The sequence below is a fragment of the Peromyscus californicus genome, unplaced genomic scaffold, assembly GCF_007827085.1.
Source record: "Peromyscus californicus insignis strain IS unplaced genomic scaffold, ASM782708v3 Scaffold_7__1_contigs__length_154581171, whole genome shotgun sequence".
Taxonomy (NCBI): Eukaryota; Metazoa; Chordata; class Mammalia; order Rodentia; family Cricetidae; genus Peromyscus; species Peromyscus californicus.
In genome coordinates this window covers 43,412,056-43,431,448 of record NW_026294595.1, presented here as the reverse complement: position 1 = coordinate 43,431,448, position 19,393 = coordinate 43,412,056, and the positions used below count along the sequence as shown (strand labels likewise).

The 19,393-nt window shown below is 38.1% G+C and overlaps 1 protein-coding gene across 5 annotated transcripts in view; it reads left to right on the top strand.

The window, feature by feature from the left end:
- Positions 1-19,393, top strand: part of Ttc21b (tetratricopeptide repeat domain 21B) — a 77,653-nt gene that overhangs the window by 24,370 nt on the left and 33,890 nt on the right. For all 5 annotated transcript variants that reach the window (XR_008215454.1, XM_052726407.1, XM_052726406.1 and 2 more), the window contains 9 exons: positions 199-399; positions 3,783-3,912; positions 6,936-7,093; positions 9,302-9,523; positions 10,137-10,375; positions 11,788-11,860; positions 12,366-12,476; positions 13,206-13,344; positions 17,903-18,009. Coding sequence is in view for 4 of the 5 variants with exons in the window: in XM_052726407.1 (XP_052582367.1) it covers positions 199-399; positions 3,783-3,912; positions 6,936-7,093; positions 9,302-9,523; positions 10,137-10,375; positions 11,788-11,860; positions 12,366-12,476; positions 13,206-13,344; positions 17,903-18,009 (1,380 nt within the window). In the remaining variant the exon portion in view is untranslated. The remainder of the gene's footprint in view (positions 1-198; positions 400-3,782; positions 3,913-6,935; positions 7,094-9,301; positions 9,524-10,136; positions 10,376-11,787; positions 11,861-12,365; positions 12,477-13,205; positions 13,345-17,902; positions 18,010-19,393) is intronic.

The following is a 19,393-nucleotide window of genomic DNA, read 5'->3' as shown; positions in this document are numbered from 1 at the left end:
CTCTGTGCAAGTCGACTTTAAATGTTTTTCTCAATAAGCCTAAAATTCCATTCAGCTAATACTTAAGTTTGAATGATTTCCTATGAAAGGTTTGAATAATTTCTTATAAATAATACTTTATATGCATTTGAAATCTAAACAGAAATAAACGACTTTATAGCCAAATGGAATAACCTATGAAATCTACTTATTTTTCAGGAATTAATGTATTTGCATGCAGTTCTTGCTACAAAAAAAAATAGTCGACAGGAAGAAGTTATAAATCTGTTAAATGATGCTGTGAATACTCACTTTTCACACTTAGAAGATTTACCTCTTGGAATACAGTATTTTGAAAAGCTCAATCCTGACTTCTTACTAGAAGTTGTTACTGAATATCTGAATTTTTGTCCAATTCAGGTAAGTAGTTCTGCCCCTTATCTCCCACACTGAGATGCTAACAAGTTTCTTTTAATGTGTTTGACTATATGTGTACCTGTAATTAGCATTCTTAATTCTTTTTATTGAAATTATTTTAAATCCATCTTTATAGCAATATTATTATCAAATCATGAAAGTATTGATTTGTAAAAACTTATTTAAAAATTTTTTTAAATCCTAAAACTCTCAGGTTAGAAGTATTAAAGGTGCCTAATTCTCATGCATGTTACATATTTGGATCTGATTGATAACATCAAGTGCCATCTCACCTTGGGCAAACTCAGAACTGGAGTTCTTTTTAATAAAACCAATTAAACCATTTCCCATATGAAATCAAACTCTGCTATATGCTAAAAGTGGAAGATTGACTATTCCTCCTGTTCCTTGGAGTGGCACAGAGAGCATCTAGTCATTTAGTCCAAAGAATAATCAGTTCTCCTTCATAAAGGAGATGTTCAGATTTGGATTAGATCCTTCTTGTGTGAGATGCCCCTGTTCTTGTTCCATATGGCTGCATGTGAGTCCACTACCTTTTTATAGTGTATGTACCTACCGAGTTAACAGTTTACAAATACCATAATCCATTACTCATACCTTTGAGTTCGAGAGTAGGACTCCTCACTTCTCTCTTGACATTCTGTATTCTCAGGTTCACACTCCAACTATCATATTCCTTTTAGCTCTTGCCATCTATTTTATATGGAGCCTTTTGTCAGCCACCATCTGCTTGATTTAGCTTGGAAATAATGATGTCTTTTGTAAGCATTAGCACTAGAACCTTGTACAGCCTACCCAGGAATCCTTTCAAAGTGACATGTATTCATTAGGCAGTGCCCCTTGGTATTGGCACTAAGCACACATAACCTAGTTTCCTTGTGCACAGCTCATATTTCAGCACAGGTTTTCCAGATAGGTCTATCCAATACACATTCCTAAAACTAGAGGTATTAGCTTCTCCCTTATTTACAGCCTTACATGGTATATGAACAATGAAAATAAGAAAAATGGCCTTTCCTTGGGGAGCTCTGCAGATTGTTTATCATATCATTTTCCAGGCCTTTATAATGTCTTAAAACTATCCTCTCGCAGAATCATACTTGATGATTAACTCAGGCTGGTTGAGGTCAGTCTTTCATGTCAGCATCCATCCAAGTTGCTCAGAAGGTTGAATGCTTATTTAATATGCACTCTAGGCTTCTTTCTGCAGAGTTTTTATAGCACATCCAGTACAATGCATGGAGCTGGGGGAATGTCTTTATGGAAAAATAACTCCTGTCCCAAAGGATATATTTTAAAGGGTGAAGCATATACCATAAGAAGACTGGATAGTATAGTGGAGAATGCTTTAAGGGTAATAGAACAGGGTAGAGGTGATGACAATTTATGTGAAAGGGTCAGAGCAGGCCTTACGAAAAGAAGAACTGAAGATGACCCGTGGAGACCGCTTGTTTCAACAAAGGGAACGATTGATGAAGACACCCACAGGAACACAAGGGGATGAGTGTGACTGGTCTGTGGGTAGGAGGGGAGAATATCACAGATGAGAACATCACAGGGGAGACAAGGGCAGGGCTTCCGTCCTTGGGTACTTCAAAGGATTTCTTTGATAACTGTGCTAAGAATTAACTAAACCACAGGTAGATCACAAAATAATAGATTCCTTGGTAGCTAGATCTCTAATCCAACTATACATCCTGTTTTTCCCATAATGCAATTTTTATCCACATGTTATAACTTGGTCAGTTTTCATGGGGACATTCCAGAAAGGCAGCACTGGCCTCAGATCTATTCCTCATTCACAGGCCTCTTTCTCATACAGTTTTCCTTTCATTTTTAACCTAACAAGTATAATCTCAGGGATTGTCTCTAGACTTCTGTTTAATATCTGATTGTATAGGGAAACCCTAGTAAAAATGATGAGTGAAGGGGCCCACACCTATAATTCTAGCTCTGAAATAGCAAAGGTGAGAGGATTGAGAGTTTGAGGCCAGCCTGGGCTGCATAGTGAGAGGTCCAGTCTCAAAATATAACAAACAACATAAAATAGAAGAAAAAAATGAGAGTTGTTCTCAAGATTTCTGAGCAGGTGGCAAGGTGACTATTTTTTTTTTTCAAGACAGAATTTCTTTTTGTAGTGCTGGTTGTTCCGAAACTTGCTCTGTAGACCAGGCTAGCCTCGAACTCATAGAGATCTACCTGCCTCTGCCTCCTGAGTGTTGGGATTAAAGGCATGCACCACCACCTCCTGGTGGCAAGGTGACCATTAGATCACTTTAACATTTTTCCTTTAACTATTTTTCTGGTGAGAAAAATTTGTATTAGTGAATTGTATTGTTGCTAGAACAAAATACCTAATAAAGGCAACTTAGCAAAAGGACAAAGGGAGGGAAAGAAGGAAGGAGAAAAGAAGGTAGTAGGGAGGGAAGAGAAGAAGGAAGGAAAGGAGGCTGGGGATGTGGGTTTACTTTGGCTCATGGTTTGTGGGTACAGTCCAACATGATGGGGAATATATGGCAACAGGAATGGGAAGTGGCTGTTTCCATCACATCCAGTCAGAAGCAGAGAGAGATGAATGCTGCTGCTCAGCTCCTCTGGCTTTGTGTTTAGCCCAGGACTCCAGTTCATAGAATGGACTCACCCACATTTAGAGCAGAACAGTCCATATTAACCATCACAACAGTTTTAAAGAATTGACTTCGTTTCATTTCAAAGAAGTATAAAATTCTGAACTTGAAGCTACATAAAGACCCCTAGTCCCATAAAAGAAGCAGCACTACGTGGAAAAGTGCCATAGAATGTGTGCTGTGAAGATCTGAAGAGGTTAGATAATAGTCTTACTAAGCATCTTTTTGAGAACATGGTCTGTGCCTCAGCATAGGGCAAGAAATGTGGCCCATATTCAGAGGGATCTTCTGTAAAGGAATGCAGTCATTGACCTGAAGGATGCAGCAGACTGTACATCAGGTGAAGAGGATGGAGAAGACCATCCTTCAGGTCAAGAAAGCAGCATCAATGAAGTGATGCAGAGTGTTTAACCAAGAAATACATCTCAGTTGTCTTTTCTTTCAACATGTTTCTTTGATAAATTTTGAATAACTGCTTTCATGTGTTATCAAAATATTAATTACATAACAATTTCTAATTTCTAACAGCACAAAACCTATTTGTATAGTCTATTCTTAGATGAACTAGGAAGATAATTTAGTATTTGTCCAATTACACAGCAAAGGTAGTGTGAAAAAAAGTAAGAGATATTTTATAAAAAATACTAGTTTCTTCTAGACACGCTCAAATTACTGTATGTTTAATCCTGGCTAAATACTGTTATGAACTTAGGAAAGTGCTCTGATTTCTTTGCTTAGCCTGCAGGTCCCGGGCAGCCTCTTTCTCCAGTTCTCAGACGTTGTTCTTCAGTCCTAGAGACGATTATCAGAAGTGTCCCAGGTCTTCCGCACGCTGTCTTCTTAATGGCCAAAGTGAAGTATTTGTCAGGTGATCTATACCTTAGCACTTAATGTAACTGAGGAGTTTGATCGCGGTGTTGGCGATGACAAATGTAACCAGGTCCTGTATTCCACTTCAGGGAGAACAGTCATGTCCAGTGCATATTGTGTCTGTGGATGCATGTGTTTTATCTGTAACTGAAACAAAAATGTAAAACCCGCTATCAGATAATTTCATCCCCATGGTCATGAAAGTGACCCCAATTTATTATTATTATTCATCTTTTCCACCACTCCATTTTGAGTCTGGCATCACTGACACACTTAAATTTATTATGCTTAGCATTCTCATCCCCTTCATAGTTCTAGGTATTAGGCATTAGAATAATGAAGATCCCAGAGTTACTGGTTTTGCTGATGGTTGGTTGGACAACATGTTTAATAAGTTATTGTGCTATCTCTGTCAATAATTTGTCCACTAATTCTCTATCTCTGAGGGGACATTGGGTACTGTAGGAGGTGCTGTAGGCTGAATTCTTGTGAACTAGTAAACTGAACTCATCCCTATTGTTTCTATAGATAGCAGGTAAAGGTGAGGTATATTTAAACAAAACAATCTAGGACTTTTCATCCCCTAAATCTTGAAAGGCAGTGTACCCTGTTATATCTAATTAAAGCCAGTTTTTGGGAATGCCACATATGAGTCTGGATGGACTTCATCCCAAGGAAGTTGTAGCACCTAGAGTCAATGCTGATGATGCCAAGTAGAGCCTCATCTCCATCTTCCAGCTAAGGATCAACTTTACCATTGTTATTACATTAATCTTAACCAATGTTTTAAGATTAAGTGGATTTTTAAGACTTCCAGATACATAGCATATGTTTTCTAAAATATTTGATATTTCAGTTTGTGTTTAAAGGAATTTTAATCTTTATCTCATGCTTTAGAATTTCAGAAATGTATCCTTGGCCCTTTTCCTATTTTACATACTGCTGTGGGACACAGAAATTTGTAGTAGGAATTCAGCTTACTATGACAAAGCTATACCTGGAAGAAGCCAAGGACTTTCCAGAGGATAAAGCCAAGACTTAAGGAGTCTTAGTAATACTGGCTTTTGAATATTAGCTATTTCCTGCTATGAATTTCATGTATGCTGTTATAGCTTTCCCATTTGATTCTTTTCCTAAGAACTTCTAACAGTGTGATTGATCATTCATTGGGCACAGTTTTTCCCTATACAATTAAAGTATTTGGATAACTTCCCCCAACTATGTTGACAACAGTCACACGGGCAAGACTTCTTTTTTCCAGGCTTTTATCTCCCCTTTTTAGCATTAAAATCAGATATCTCCTTTAGCAAGTATCCAGGGCCAGGGCCATCTCCAGACAAAAGCATTTTATCTGAGATACCTCTCAAATATCTAAGGACAGACTGCAGATAAGCATCCAAACCACCTACTAGTCTCCTGAATTAAGGTAAATATCCATAGGGAGACAACCACCTTGTTAGGACAAGCTTTGTTTCTTGTGCAAATTAAGCTTAAACCCTCTTTTCTCCCATAGCCCAAATGGTATCTCTAGCCTCCCCTTTAACAATTAGCTCAGAACAAAAGGGCTTTTACATCCCAGGTACAGCAAGCTGTGACACAGGCTGCTAGCTACCCCCGCCCTGCCAGAAAACAGCACAGCCAAGATTAGGCTGAGACAGATACAGCTCCAAAGGGGGGGGGGGGGGGGAGATAGTTTTATTTTCACTCAAAACTTAGTGACTTAGACTCTTCACATTTTAACTAACCACTTCTAAGAATATAGTTTGAGCACATAAATACCTTTTCTCTGATCTATTAACCGAATTTAGCCCTCAGTTGATTCTGTTCCCCAGTAGTCATTCCCCCTTTGGGTTGCTAATGATAGCTGAGACTTACTATTTACCCCTCCTTTTGACCCTGTAAGAATTCAAGCTGTGTGACCTTTCTTTGGCCAGAGCATTGCTGATTGCATGGGTATAGAACTGTAAACCTCAAGAGACTTGAGAGAACTAGATTGGGGAACTATGATGCAAAGAACTAGATGGGGAAGAACTAGATGGAAAAGAACTAAGAGCAGAAAAATGTAAAGAGAACCATGCAAGAAAGGAGCTAAGTGTGAGAGCAGAAAAGAAGCTGTGTAGAGAGAGAACTGACTCAGAAGCATAAATGGGCTAAAGAGTTTCATGTATGCAGATTTATTCAGGAAATCCCATAGATTAATTAATCTGCCACTGGTAGTGTCTCTTCTGGAACTCTGGGAAAAAACTATAGAGGGGCTGGACCCCAGTAGTCTTTGATACCACACAGTCATGTAGCCCAGTTGTAGAATATGTCCTCTTTGTTAGTGTATATGATACCAAAGAGTTCTAGGTTTATAAATGTCTTTGCCCTGTCACTTTCTGTTGCTATGGTAAGAGCAAGGCAGTTTATAGAAGAAACCCTTTATGTGGCCTTATGGTTCCAGAAGGATAAGATTCCAGCAAGTGCAGGCATGGGGCTGCAGCAGGAAGCTGAGAGATCAACTTTCAAATGCAAACATGAAGCCCAGAAATTGAACTCCAAGTGGAGTGAGGTTAAAAATCCTCAATACCCACTCCCCAATGATACATTTCCTCCAAAAAAGCCATCATTTCTAAACCTCCCCAAACTGCCACCAACTGGCCACCAAGCCTTCAAATGCTCAAGCCTATGAGAGACAATCCTTATTGAAATGACAACAGTCTCAAGCCCATTTTAATGTAATTATAAACAAAACTTTTTTAGGAGGGAAATGAAGGTAAATGCTTAGTCTTGCCAGTAATAATGGACACCAGCTGTCATCCTTTCTATTTCCCTTGATTTGTGGTGACCAACTGTTGTCCTGATACATAGGTCTATTCTTCAAGTGGCTAGAAGGAAACTAACTAGGACAGGTAGCAATGGAGGCATGGCTTCATGACAGAGGAGTTAAACACTGGAACCATAACTGCTTGTGATCTAGGTCCCGTCTCAGGGCTCTACCTCTGAACTCTGACGCCTCACAGGCATTGTTTCCCCCATTAGGTGACATTGAAGCGGCATACAACAACCTGCAACACTGTCTAGAGCACAGCCCCTCCTACGCGGAGGCCCACCTCTTGATGGCACAGGTGTACTTGTCTCAAGAGAAAGTCAAACTATGTTCTCAGTCTCTGGAACTTTGTCTGAGCTATAATTTTAATGTAAGTATTCCAGATTAAAATGGTTAAGACATAGCATGTTCCTTGAACTTTTAATGGATGTATACATGTTCAATTATTTTACATGTGAATCTAAAATACGTTGCCAATAAATATTTTAATAGAATTTTGAAATTACAAGAAACAGGAGAAAATGTTCAGATGTCTTTGATATAGATGAAAAACCATATGAATTACCACAACATAACTACCACAATATCAGACTACCTAGGTAGTGGGTACCAGTAATCCTAGCTACTTAGGAGGCTGGAAACCAGGAGCTCCAGGCTAGCCTGAACAATATGGAAAGACAATATCACAGCATGCATACACACGAGCGCATACAAACACACACACACACACACACACACACACACACCAAATCAATAAAATAAATTTGTATGAATTTGGTAATGAATGATCGGGGATCAATCTCTAGTCTTTGTACTTCTCTAAGTCTCGGTTTTCTTTTCTGTGTAATTTGTAGAATAGTTTTTGTTATGATGGGAATTAAATACAGCAATTAAGTATATATACAATAATTTTAAAACATGCAGAATTGTGCAAATACTTTAATGGAGAAGGTTAGTATAATGTTACTGCCCATTTTCTTCTTGGACTTTGCTTTCCTTTTTCTTTTTCTTTCCTTTTCTGCTTTTTTAGAGGTGGTATTCTTCTTTGTAGGACAAACTGACCTGGAATTCACTTTGTAGACTGTTGTCCACAAACTTACATCAATCCTCCTGCCTCAGCCTCCCAAGTGCTAGGAGTACAGGTGGGAACTACCACAACCTCTTACAGTTGCTTTTCCATAATCTCTTTTTAGATTCATTGTCAAATAATACACACTGATTTTGGAAATGAATATTATGTGGTTTGAAGCTATAAAGACATCTCTTATGATCCAGGAAATTTCAGTCATTTTCCCTGAACATTAGATGCTTCTAGCACTATTTTAGACTCGTGGAAGGAAGCCTCAAACTGGTGATTCACTCCGTTCTGGGAGAAAACCATGAAATGAGCTAGAGAATTATTGTTGGAAATATTAAGGCAACTCCACGTAGTTAAAAGGGAGGTTTATTTTGTGGGGTAACTTACAAGTAAAGGGATAGGTTACAGGGTCCAGGAGAGGTGAAGTGCAGTCCAGCAGTGTTCTCTGGAGAACTCTGCTCCATCTACCTCCAGCGTCCAAGATCCAGGAACCAAGAGAGCTGGCACATCTGGATCTCGGGTCTTAAGGGCTCCTGTCTCGGCCCCACCTCGTAGGAGTGACAATTACCAGAAGCCTCAGTGGGGGTAGTACTTCCAGGTCCAAGCTGAAACAGCTACCCACTCCAGAGAATTCAAGTTCTAAATAAGAAGCCAGAACTATTGCTTCTTTGTCTTGGGACAGTAGGGCTCTAGATGTAGGAGCACCCAGTGCTGTGCCCATGCACTGTTCTTCACGCTCTGGAAGAGGAGCAGGTGTGAGTGTTCAGTCCAGTCCCCAGGTGCACAACCTCCAGCTGCTGGAGGACTAAGGCTCCTTCGGTCTGTGGTAGTTTCCCCACCACCACACTGACGGTCATGCCCTTTGGCTTCTCTTTATCACTCATTCAATTAGTCCCCTCTAAGCTCTATATACTGTTTACAGCTGAAATACAGATGGAAGATTCTTTACTTTGTGTTTAGGGGTAATATGAAAAGGGAAGACCAATGTTTAATGAAAGCACCTTGAGACTTTTAGTATTAAAAGTAAAAAAGAATAGAAATGCAGACTTTTTTCTAGAAATCTAAGAGGCATATCACTACTAGAGAAGCCTCAAATAAAGATATCCCTTTACTGAAAGTTCAAATTTTAGGATGTGTTGTTTACCCTGTAAAAACATTAATTGTTCAACCTCTTTGACATTCAGGAGGATGCTGGAGTAGCAGTTTTCCTGAACGTTAGAGTTAATATGATTAAACTACTACATAGTTGATTGACATGTATAGTATTTGGGTCTGGGTAATTTCAATATGTGAGGTTTTTTTTAAATTTGCAAGTCCTTTCTAATACAATTTTAATTTAAAATTATGATTAGGAAGTGAATAAATAAGGTCAGAAACAGACTTTGTGGATATGATCACAAATGAGCTATACTCAAGATTCCTATGACATATTTGGTGGATTGTAAACTCTGGTTTTCCATTGTGGACACATCTGAGAACTATTGTTAATTTTTTTCTCAGGTGAGAGACTACCCATTATACCACTTAATCAAAGCACAGTCACAAAAGAAAATGGGAGAAGTAGCAGAAGCAATTAAAACTCTGCACATGGCAATGAACCTCCCAGGAATGAGGAGAAGTAGAGCCTCCTCGAAGTCAAAACACAGAACTGAGGTGGATGCCAGCCACCGTTTATCCATCTTCCTGGAGTTGGTGGAGGTTCACCGCTTAAATGGAGAACAGGTAAGTTAATGCAGATTGGAGCTTGTGGGGGTATGGGGATGTGATGTGCGCATGCATGCACATGTATGTACTAATACCTTCCTCTCTCCTGTGTAATATGTAATATATAAATATGTAATTCTATTTGAATAATTTTCTACATAGATATATATGATATACATATAGAAAATCAAAAAGCCAGAATTAGTCCCTTGGCCAACTGTCAAAATTTAGCAACTTACTTTTTCCTAACCTTTCAGTAAAATATGTGCATCTTGCAAGTGCCTGGAAATTAAATGTAATTTGACCCTGGATGGATTTTTCATTGTGCCTACCTATGTTGACCACCATGAAATGTAATCATGTAATTTACGATTCTGTTCCAGAATAGTAGTAACTCTGTATAGCAACTGCTGTCATCCTGGTTGTAAAAAAACAGCCACTTAACTAATATTTATAGCCTCAACTGGTTTTGGTCTCTTTAAACTTAAAGACTTCACTTAAAAACCTATCAGTTTATTTTTGTAAACACCATGAATGTACTGACATCATTGTGTTTTGGTAGATGAGGCTCCTCTCTGGGGTAATTTGTTGCCTATTTTGTAGGAGTCTTTCTTTTTTTTTTTCTTTACAGCACGAGGCAGCAAAGGTTTTACAAGATGCCATCCATGAGTTTTCTGGAACGTGTGAAGAATTACGTGTTACTATTGCTAATGCAGACCTGGCTCTGGCCCAAGGAGATACGGAGCGTGCATTAAGCATGCTTCGAAATGTCACAACCGAACAGCCTTATTTTATAGAGGCCAAAGAAAAAATGGCAGATATTTACCTGAAGCATAGAAAAGAGAAAATGTTATATATCACCTGTTACAGGTAAGTTGTTACTTACATGGCACATTTCCTCCTGAAATTAGCCCTCATGTTGGCATTCTGTCTTTTTCATGTCACAGAGTCTTTACAGGTCTTTTCTTGGAGGTGGTCATGCCCATGATCACTCTCACCAACGTGTTTACCCTAAATAGAACTACGGTTGCTTCAGTGCATGGCCTAGTATTTTCTGAAATACCCTCATCAAATGTCCGTTTTAGCTCTGACTCTTTGGTTTGGGGAAAGAAAAGGCAAGAGTTAGATATACTCTAATAACCACATTATATAGCAACGATCCAGAGCCTAGACAGGCATATTTAATACTTGGCATATCTATTGTAGAAGAGGAAAATTGTCAGTTAATGTGCTCCAAACTCCAAGTTATGATTCACCTCTTCCTTTTGAGTGAACAATAGCTTTGTCACATGAGGCCCTAAGAGTTACTGGGACACGGTGCATACATGTTGCTGTGAATGTGTGACTAAGTGAGCAGACTAAGTCAGTTCTCACTCATCAACATATCCAACAATCTAACCAAACATGTTACTCAAATTCTTAGTAAGTATCAAGTATTCTAAGAAACCAGTGCCTTCTGATGATGGTGAGACGTTTAAATGTCAGGATCATGCTTCTACATCCAGTATGGTGGCTTGTAGCATTAAGCAGCCTGAGGCAGGAGGATTATTGTGACTTTGAGAGCAGCCTGCCCTATGTAAGAGTTTCAGGCCAATGAGGCTGTATAGCAACACTCTTGTCTCCAAAAACAGGAACCAAAAGGTTTAGTTTCTTTTGGATGTGCTGTGATGTAATAACGAAAAGCATGTTTTGGTTTCAGGCAAATCTGACAGATTAGCTCTGGACACGCACTCTTAGCAGCATCTATAAAGTTGGAATAGTAATTAGTTTTATCATAGAGGTTGTAAATGCTCAGGTGTGGTATGTTTAAAATGGAGCAGCAAACCAAGCGTGGTGGTGCAGACTTGTCATTGTAACACTTGGGGGTGGGGTGAAGCAGGAAGATCTCAGTCATCTACTTGTTGCAAATAAACAAGCAGCAGATGCTGAAGCAGAAGACGTGGTGGTTTGGAGGTAATTTCATCCACTAATTCTCACCCTGAAGGTGAGAGCTCAGGTAGACCACACAGTCCCTTCCTCCTGTTAAGGAATCCTCCGGACAAGGAGAGTTTGAATGTTTACTGTCTACCATTACTCTCCTCCTGCATGTCAGAAAATGGAAAGAGTCATTGAAAAGTGCATTGTGATGTAGCAAGAAAAGTATACATGTTAACAAGATAACACTACTGGCAATATTCTGAAGGCTACTGTATACTTGAGATAAATAAACCATCATTTTATCTTACTGGTTTGTAAATGTTACCTGTATTCAATATACTAAGTAAAGTTGGTCTAATTTCCAGAGAAATTGCTGAAAGAATGCCCAGTCCCCGGTCCTTTCTGCTCCTTGGTGATGCATACATGAACATCCAAGAGGTAAAATTTCTAATTCTACTGAATTCAAATATTTTTTTAAAATGTAGAACTTTATAATTAGTATAACTTTCTATTAAAAGGAATTTAGCTTTTTCATCGTTTAATATTTGAGTTCTAGTGATTGCAAAAAAGGTTAGGTTCCACCATGTTTTTAACATGGAGACTTAACTCAGCGATCTTATCTGCAATAGAGATGTTGCTAGGAGAATGTCAGGAGTTTCCTCTAAACAGAAGGGTGGAGAGAGATCTACTGACAGTTATAGTGACTGTCAGGAAATGCAAAGTTGCTATAGTCAAGAGTGTGGTCATTGTGGGTATGATTACAGTGATGAGTATCTGGCCCACTTTCCGTCTTCTATCTAGAATTGTTTACTTTTATGTTCTTCAGTATATACTGTGTTAAAGTAGTCCACGTTGGGAGGGCCTTAGTTTCGGAAATGTTGGTCTTTAATGGATCCACTTAAGCTGTTGGTTAATGTTGGTCATTTGTGTCTGACAATGTTAGCCTGAAGAAGCCATAGTGGCCTATGAACAAGCATTAAATCAGAACCCAAAAGATGGAACACTGGCAAGAAAAATTGGGAAAGCGCTTGTCAAAACTCACAATTACTCAAAGGTAACTGCTCCATAATGTCAGTACATCTGTTGGATCAAGTTGATCCAGACCTGCTGTAGAGAAGCCTGCAGCAGCAGCAGCAGCAGCAGCAGCCACCTTCCGCATCTTTGGTGATTTTAAGCTCCACGTTCGTGTGTGCAAACTGGTATTTGTGTCGTGTCAGATTTTCTCAGTAACCTACTTTCTTCAGTGCTGCCTTTTGTGAAGATTGTTTTGACCCTAGCAGTACTTTAAGCTTCTTCTCAGTCTCTGCAATCAAATAATGGTCCTAAAGTCACTAATCCCACATCTCCTTTGTTACGTAATGTAGCGTAATTACTTTCCTTTCTGCTCTGCCAGTTTGGTCAAGCTATACGCTTCAAGGAGGTTGTGTTTTGGTTTCTAGTAGGGAGAAAGTGTTTCCCTTGATTGGTGTATGTGCTATGCCTGGTCATTGTTAAGTACATGTACACCTACTAGGAAAGCAAATGTGTTTAAGAAGGCTTGCTGACCTCTAGAATAATCTCTAAATTTTTTTGCCTAGTATTGTTCATTATTCCTTTATTGTAAGAAAATGCTGGTTGCTCTGTATTCTATGATTCTCTAAGAAAAGCAGCTTACTTCTCTGACAGCACAGATATATGCCTACTGTTCTTCATATATTATTTCTAGTTATCAGTATGCCTTATGCCTGGGATGTATGAAATTTCGGTGCTTTTTTAAGCCCTAACTGAAATGGACTTTGTTTAGGCAATCACCTATTATGAAGCTGCTCTGAAAAGTGGACAACAAAATTGCCTTTGCTATGACCTGGCTGAGCTCTTACTAAGACTGAAGTTGTATGAGAAAGCAGAGAAAGTTCTCCAGCATTCTCTAGCTCATGAACCTGGTATGAAAGTCATTCTGATTAGAAAAAAGTTTGCTTGATAAATCTGGTCTATTTATTTTTATAATACCTAATTATATATTGGTTTTCTTGATATTTTTATATGTAGTTGGTTATATGAATTCACATGTATTTTTCTTCTTTCAGAACTCAACTCTGCCAAATGGGTGTGTTTTAAATCTAATAATAAATTTAATAAATAGTTAATTGTGTTATAAAAGCGCTTAATTCCAAAAATGATAGAAATATATATAAATTACAATTATTGATATTTAAGCACTTCAACACTTTTATAATCTTGTTTGTTTGTTTTGAGACAGGGTTTCTCTATGTAGCTTTGGAGCCTTTCCTGGAACTCACTCTGTAGCCCAGGCTGGCCTTCAGCTCACAGAGATCCACCTGCCTCTGCCTCCCCTCCCGAGTGTTGGGATCAAAGGCATGTGCCACCACCCCCGGCCACTTTTATAATGTTGACTTGTAAAAATATTAATTTTTTCTTAAGAATTCAAGTATCTTGAGTTGTTGCAGAGATAAGCCCATTGCTAAAGTACTTCCTTGATGACCTGGGTTTGGACCTCTAGAATTGACATTAAAAAGAAAAAAAACTTAAGAAGCCCAGCACCCTGTGCCTATAATCTTAGAGATGGGGAAGCAGAGACAGCATTCATATCTGATACTGGCCAGACAAATTATCCTGCTCAGGTTCAGTGAGACCCTGTCTCAAAGGTAGGGTGAAGATTGGCCCTGACATTGACTCTGGCCTCTACATGATACACAAATGCACACATACAAACAAATGCATACAAAAAAATTCAGGCATTATAAAAGTATAGTAATGCATTAAGTCAACTGTTTTTCCACAAATTCTGCTGACATTACTTTCCATATAGGTGGAATGTGAATAAATATATATTCTCTATGCATTTGTTTGTGTTTTTATATAAATATGGTCTTTGTGATTTTCCTTTTCAAAAAATGTATTACCTCTTTAGCTATTTTCTCTGTATACAATATGAGAAAATATGTGTTGGTACCATTACATTCATACCATTTGATCAAATAGCATTAATGTTTTATAACTTGGTAATATTTTTAATTTTACTAATATTATTGAGCATTTATTTTGTTTTCCCATAATGGTACCATAAACCACATTACAACTAATACACTTATATCTTAATCCTTGGTGTACAGTTGCATTTTAAATTTTTTACATTTGTTTCCTCTTTGGGTTTATAATGTGTGTTGCAGGTGTGTTCTCATGCCATCGAGTAGGTGTTGAGGTCAGAGGACAACTCGGGGAAGTATATCCCAGATATTGAACTCAGTTTGTCGGACATGGCAGCAGCCATCTTTACCATTGAACCATCTCCCCGAGTACTTGCTTATATTTCTTAAGAATACATGCTGGGAAAACATTTGTGCATAGAGATTTTTTTCCAGTATTTTCACATTGCCTTTTTACAAGTGGGCAAGTTTATTTTTTTTTTAAGACTTTCAATTTTTAGTAAAATATAGTGCTTATTCCTCTCAGAGTTTAAAGATTGCTGAAGTAAGTGAAAGCCTTGCTTTCTCCCACTCACCCGAGAAATCTCCAATTAGCCACCTTCATATTTTCCTAAGTCGGCCTACTCATGCTTCTGTTCCGGTGCACACACAGTTACAGTTGACATTCTGGAATCCGCAGACCCAGCCAACCATGGGTCATAAATATTTCAAAGAAAGGTTGTTCCTGTTCTGAACATGTAGAGACACTTTTCTTGTCATTATTTCCTAACTATCACAAAAGAGATATTTATATAACATTTCCATTATGTTGGGTGTTATTAGTAATCTAGCAATGATTTAGATGATATCAGCAGACACGTGCATTTTATGTGAAAACACTACATCACTTACATAAAGGATCTGCACACCCATGGATTTAGGTATTGGATGGAAGTGCTCAAAACCAGTCCCCCAGGTATTGGGGAATAGCTATGCACACTAGACTATGTATTTACAGTTATGTATAATTCTATACTATTTTCATCTTATTTCTTTTCTTATTTGCAAATATAGTCCTCTGTTTCAAAATTATGAAATGTGTCTTAAAATCACAGAATATTGTGTGTTTGTATTTATTAGTATTTGAAGAAAAATTTAAAAACAAAACTGTGGGACGATTTTGGTTTATATACCTCTGTGTACTTACTAGAACTGAATATTGTTTCATTCTTTCTTGTTGCTTTGTTTCATGGGAAGGATGATCTCCTCTAGGCCCAGGCTGGCCTAGAATTCATGCCAATCCTTTCTCAGCTGCCCAAATTCATTTTGTGATAGACGATCTTGCTGGGGCTGGTGTTTGGTTGGTTGGTTGGTTTTTTTGTTTTGTCTTGTTTTTTTGTTTTTTGGGATTTTTTGTTGTTGTTGTTGTTTGCCAAGTTTATTTATTGTGTCTTACCATATATCAAATCAGACCATCTTTCTTCTTTGGTTTCTTTGTTACTTTATTTTGTGAAAAAGCTTTCATAACCATGTTATAAAAGTCTTATGGGATGTTACTTGGCCTTTTTGTCTTTATTTTCAATTAAGGACTTTAAACTACATATAATTTTTTTCTATATCATCTTCAAAATGGATAGTCAGCTTTAATTGTTTTTTCAAATACCACCTTTAGTTCACAGTAAATCCCATATATGTGACTCTTTGGAAACTTAATTTCATTCCATTGATTTTCTTTTGCTAACACCATGTAAGTTTCCATCTGTAAGAGGAGTCTACCCTAAGCTTTCTAATACTCCCAGATGGTCTTAGTTTAGTTTTAATGAAGTTGTCCCATAAATCCTCCCAATTAAGGATACATTTACTGTGTGATTTCTCACTCATGCCGAACAGTGTGCATTGCTCAGTCAGCTCTCACTGCTAACACAAAAGGGCCTAAGGTTGTAGGGGAAAATACAGTATGTATTTTATACAAGTTAACTGTGTTGTGTTTATGTAGTAAAAGCTTAATGAATGTTTGTTGAACACAGCCTGAGGCAGACTAATGGACCTTTATACACATTTCATGTGTTACTGTATTAATTAACTTTAAATTGTCCCTATTTTTTTAAATCAGCAGTCTACAGCTCATGTTCCTTCATATATAAAGGTTTCCACAGCTTATAAATACAAGTACCTGATTTCTAACATACGTCTTTAATTTATTCTGCCTAAACCGAAATTCTTAATACATCTCCTAAATGTTTTCTGCATGGGACCCTCCTCCTCTCAACCATTACAACTTTATTTTCATTTTAGTGGGTAAGAACCAAAGTCTTGGCTTCTGCCTTTTCGTTCTGTTTAAATAGCTGATGACTCACTTCTGAGTCTCACTGCTCCCACAACTCAGTTTCCACTACGTTCTGTCCCCATTTGCTTCTCCTGGATTGGGATGGTAGCTAGCTGACCTGCCCGACTGCATCCTCCCTACTTCCACCAGTCTGCCCTGCTTCAGTCCTCAACTGCTGCAGCCTCTCTGAATCCAGAAGTGATCTAAAGCTTTTCTGTAAATCCAGCCACATTACTTTTACAGCCCTGCCACCCTGGCCCTCTAATTAGGTCAGAGCGAAGACTCCAGCTTCTGTGGACTTCCACATTGTTTCTATTTGTCACTCCGCCCACTTCCCAGCTTTTCTTACCTGTAAAGTAACCATGACAAATTTTGGAACCTTATTCATGCTAGGCTGAGTTTTTGTTAATCAAATTTGTTAATTAATTACAAAACAAAGCACTCCTTCAACAGGTTGAAGTGTTAAACAGTGATTGAGCCAGCAAGATGGCTCAGCAGGTAAAGGCGCTTGCTGCTAGGCCTGACAACCTGAGATTGATCTCCTGGATCCATATGAGCAAAGGAGAGAACCAACTCCTCTAAATAGTGCTCTGACCTACGTGCAGGGGGTATATAGCAGAATGTGGCCTGGATTGTATACTCCATAAATGGTGCAACAAACTGACTTTGTCCTCATTTAGGGGTCTGACGTGCCCCTTCAGTCACAAAGTATTCCTTAGATCATTGCGTGCCACTTTGTTTGGATTATTTATTGGACTTATTTGAAGTTTCACTTTTATGCTAAATAGGGAATATTATTCTACAGGGGGAAAGATTACATAGTTAGCTAGAGATGAGCCTAGACTAGAAACCAGACCTGTGGACATTGTAGTTTGTGCCCTTAATGATGGTAATTGATTAAGAATTAAAAAAGCAATTCCTTAATTGTATGCAGAGACTATTCTATTTTAATGGCGTCATCAGACATTTTTACAGACTGAAAAATGAAAATTGCAATCTTGACATGAGTGATAAGATTACCTGCTAATAAGTGTCTAAAAACAAATGCTAATTACTGTTCAGTTCTCTACATTTTCTTCCAGCCAATTACTATCCTAAATCTTTTTTTATGATTTTGTTATACTTTAACTTTATAAAATTTTAAGTTATTATTTACTGTCAAAATCTTTTTTAAGACCAGTTTTTTAATGTAGAGAAATATAGACATTTATTTTAAATGACACTATCCCCTTTGCATTCCATTCTTAGTAACTGAATTGTCAGCTCTCATGGAGGATGGGCGTTCCCAAGTCCTTCTAGCAAAAGTTTACTCTAAAATGGAAAGACCCAGCGATGCGATTGCTGCATTACAGCAGGTACAGTATGTGGGACTGTGGGCAGAGAGTTGGGAGACCGGCTGAAAATACTCCCTGTGGACCCAATAGTTACAGAGGACGTACCAGTGCCTAAAGGTGGTCCACATAAAACACTGCCATTCTAACAGTTAAGAATGCTTCGCCATTTTATTTCTGTTCTACGGTCTAAAAAACTGGGGAAGTGTTATGAACTCAGTACTTAATTTCTCCACTTATTTCGATCTTTAATCTTTCCTAATATTTTGTGGTTTTTCAAAGTAGAAGTTTTACATTTTGTTGTTTTCTTAAGTAGTTAAATGGCTTTCAGTCATTTTTTTTTCAATTTCTTATTTACTAACAATTTTTAATAAGAAAATGAAAGTCATTCTATCAAGATGGTTATATGCCCTGTTTTATTTTGTCTGTTAATGTGGTATATTAAGGTAACTCTCAGATATTGATCAATCCTTATATTTTTGAAATAAATGTCTATTTTTAAGTGATTTTTCCATTATTGAAAGATGTTTTCTGACACTTTGTTCAGATTTTCTTCATGTGGTTCATTAAAGTCTGTAAGAAGACTGTTTGTGAAAGTTGAGAACACTTAAGTTTGAAACTACTGTAGTCTCGCCACTGCCTTTATGGAAACTAGGTTTTAGTTCAACCACTTCAAGAGGTTTCACGCTGACCATTTTAAACTTCCTCTTTTGTCAGCCTGCATGGTCATGTTTTTAAAATAATTTGTTCAATTGTCAAGTACAATAAATATTCTGATTGCCTGTATCTGCTATAAAAAATGTTTCATAGTCTTGATATTTTAATTTTATTTGCCTTCTTTTTAAATAATCATACAGGGATTTATTCTTGTTGGTATTATTAATGAAATACCCTTTTCTCTCTGGTTTTATTCAATGCTGGCTTTTTACCACATGACGGTGCTTTATTAGGAATAAAAAAGCAGTTTCCTTCTTAATACATATACTATTCTATTTATTTATTTATTTATTTATTCATTTATTTATTTATTTTAAATCCCAACCACAGCTCCCCTCCCCGCTCCTTCTCTCTGCACCACCCTCAATCCACCCCTCCTCTGTAATCACTCAGAAAGGGGAAGGCCTCCCATGGGTCAGCAAAGCTGTTGTAAGACCAAGCACCTCCTCCTGTTCTAAAGCTGGGCAAGGAACTCCAGCATGAGGAATAGGTTCCAAAGAGCCAGGCAAAGCACCAGGGACAGCCCCTGCTCCCATTTCCAGGAGTCCCACATACAGACCAAGCTACACAACTGTCACATATATACAGAGTGCCTAGGTCAGTCCCATGCAGGCTCCCTGGTTGTCAAGATGTTCCCGACTTTCCCCCCTCCTGCCCTCACCCCCCTCCCCCCATTTCCTACAATCCCTCC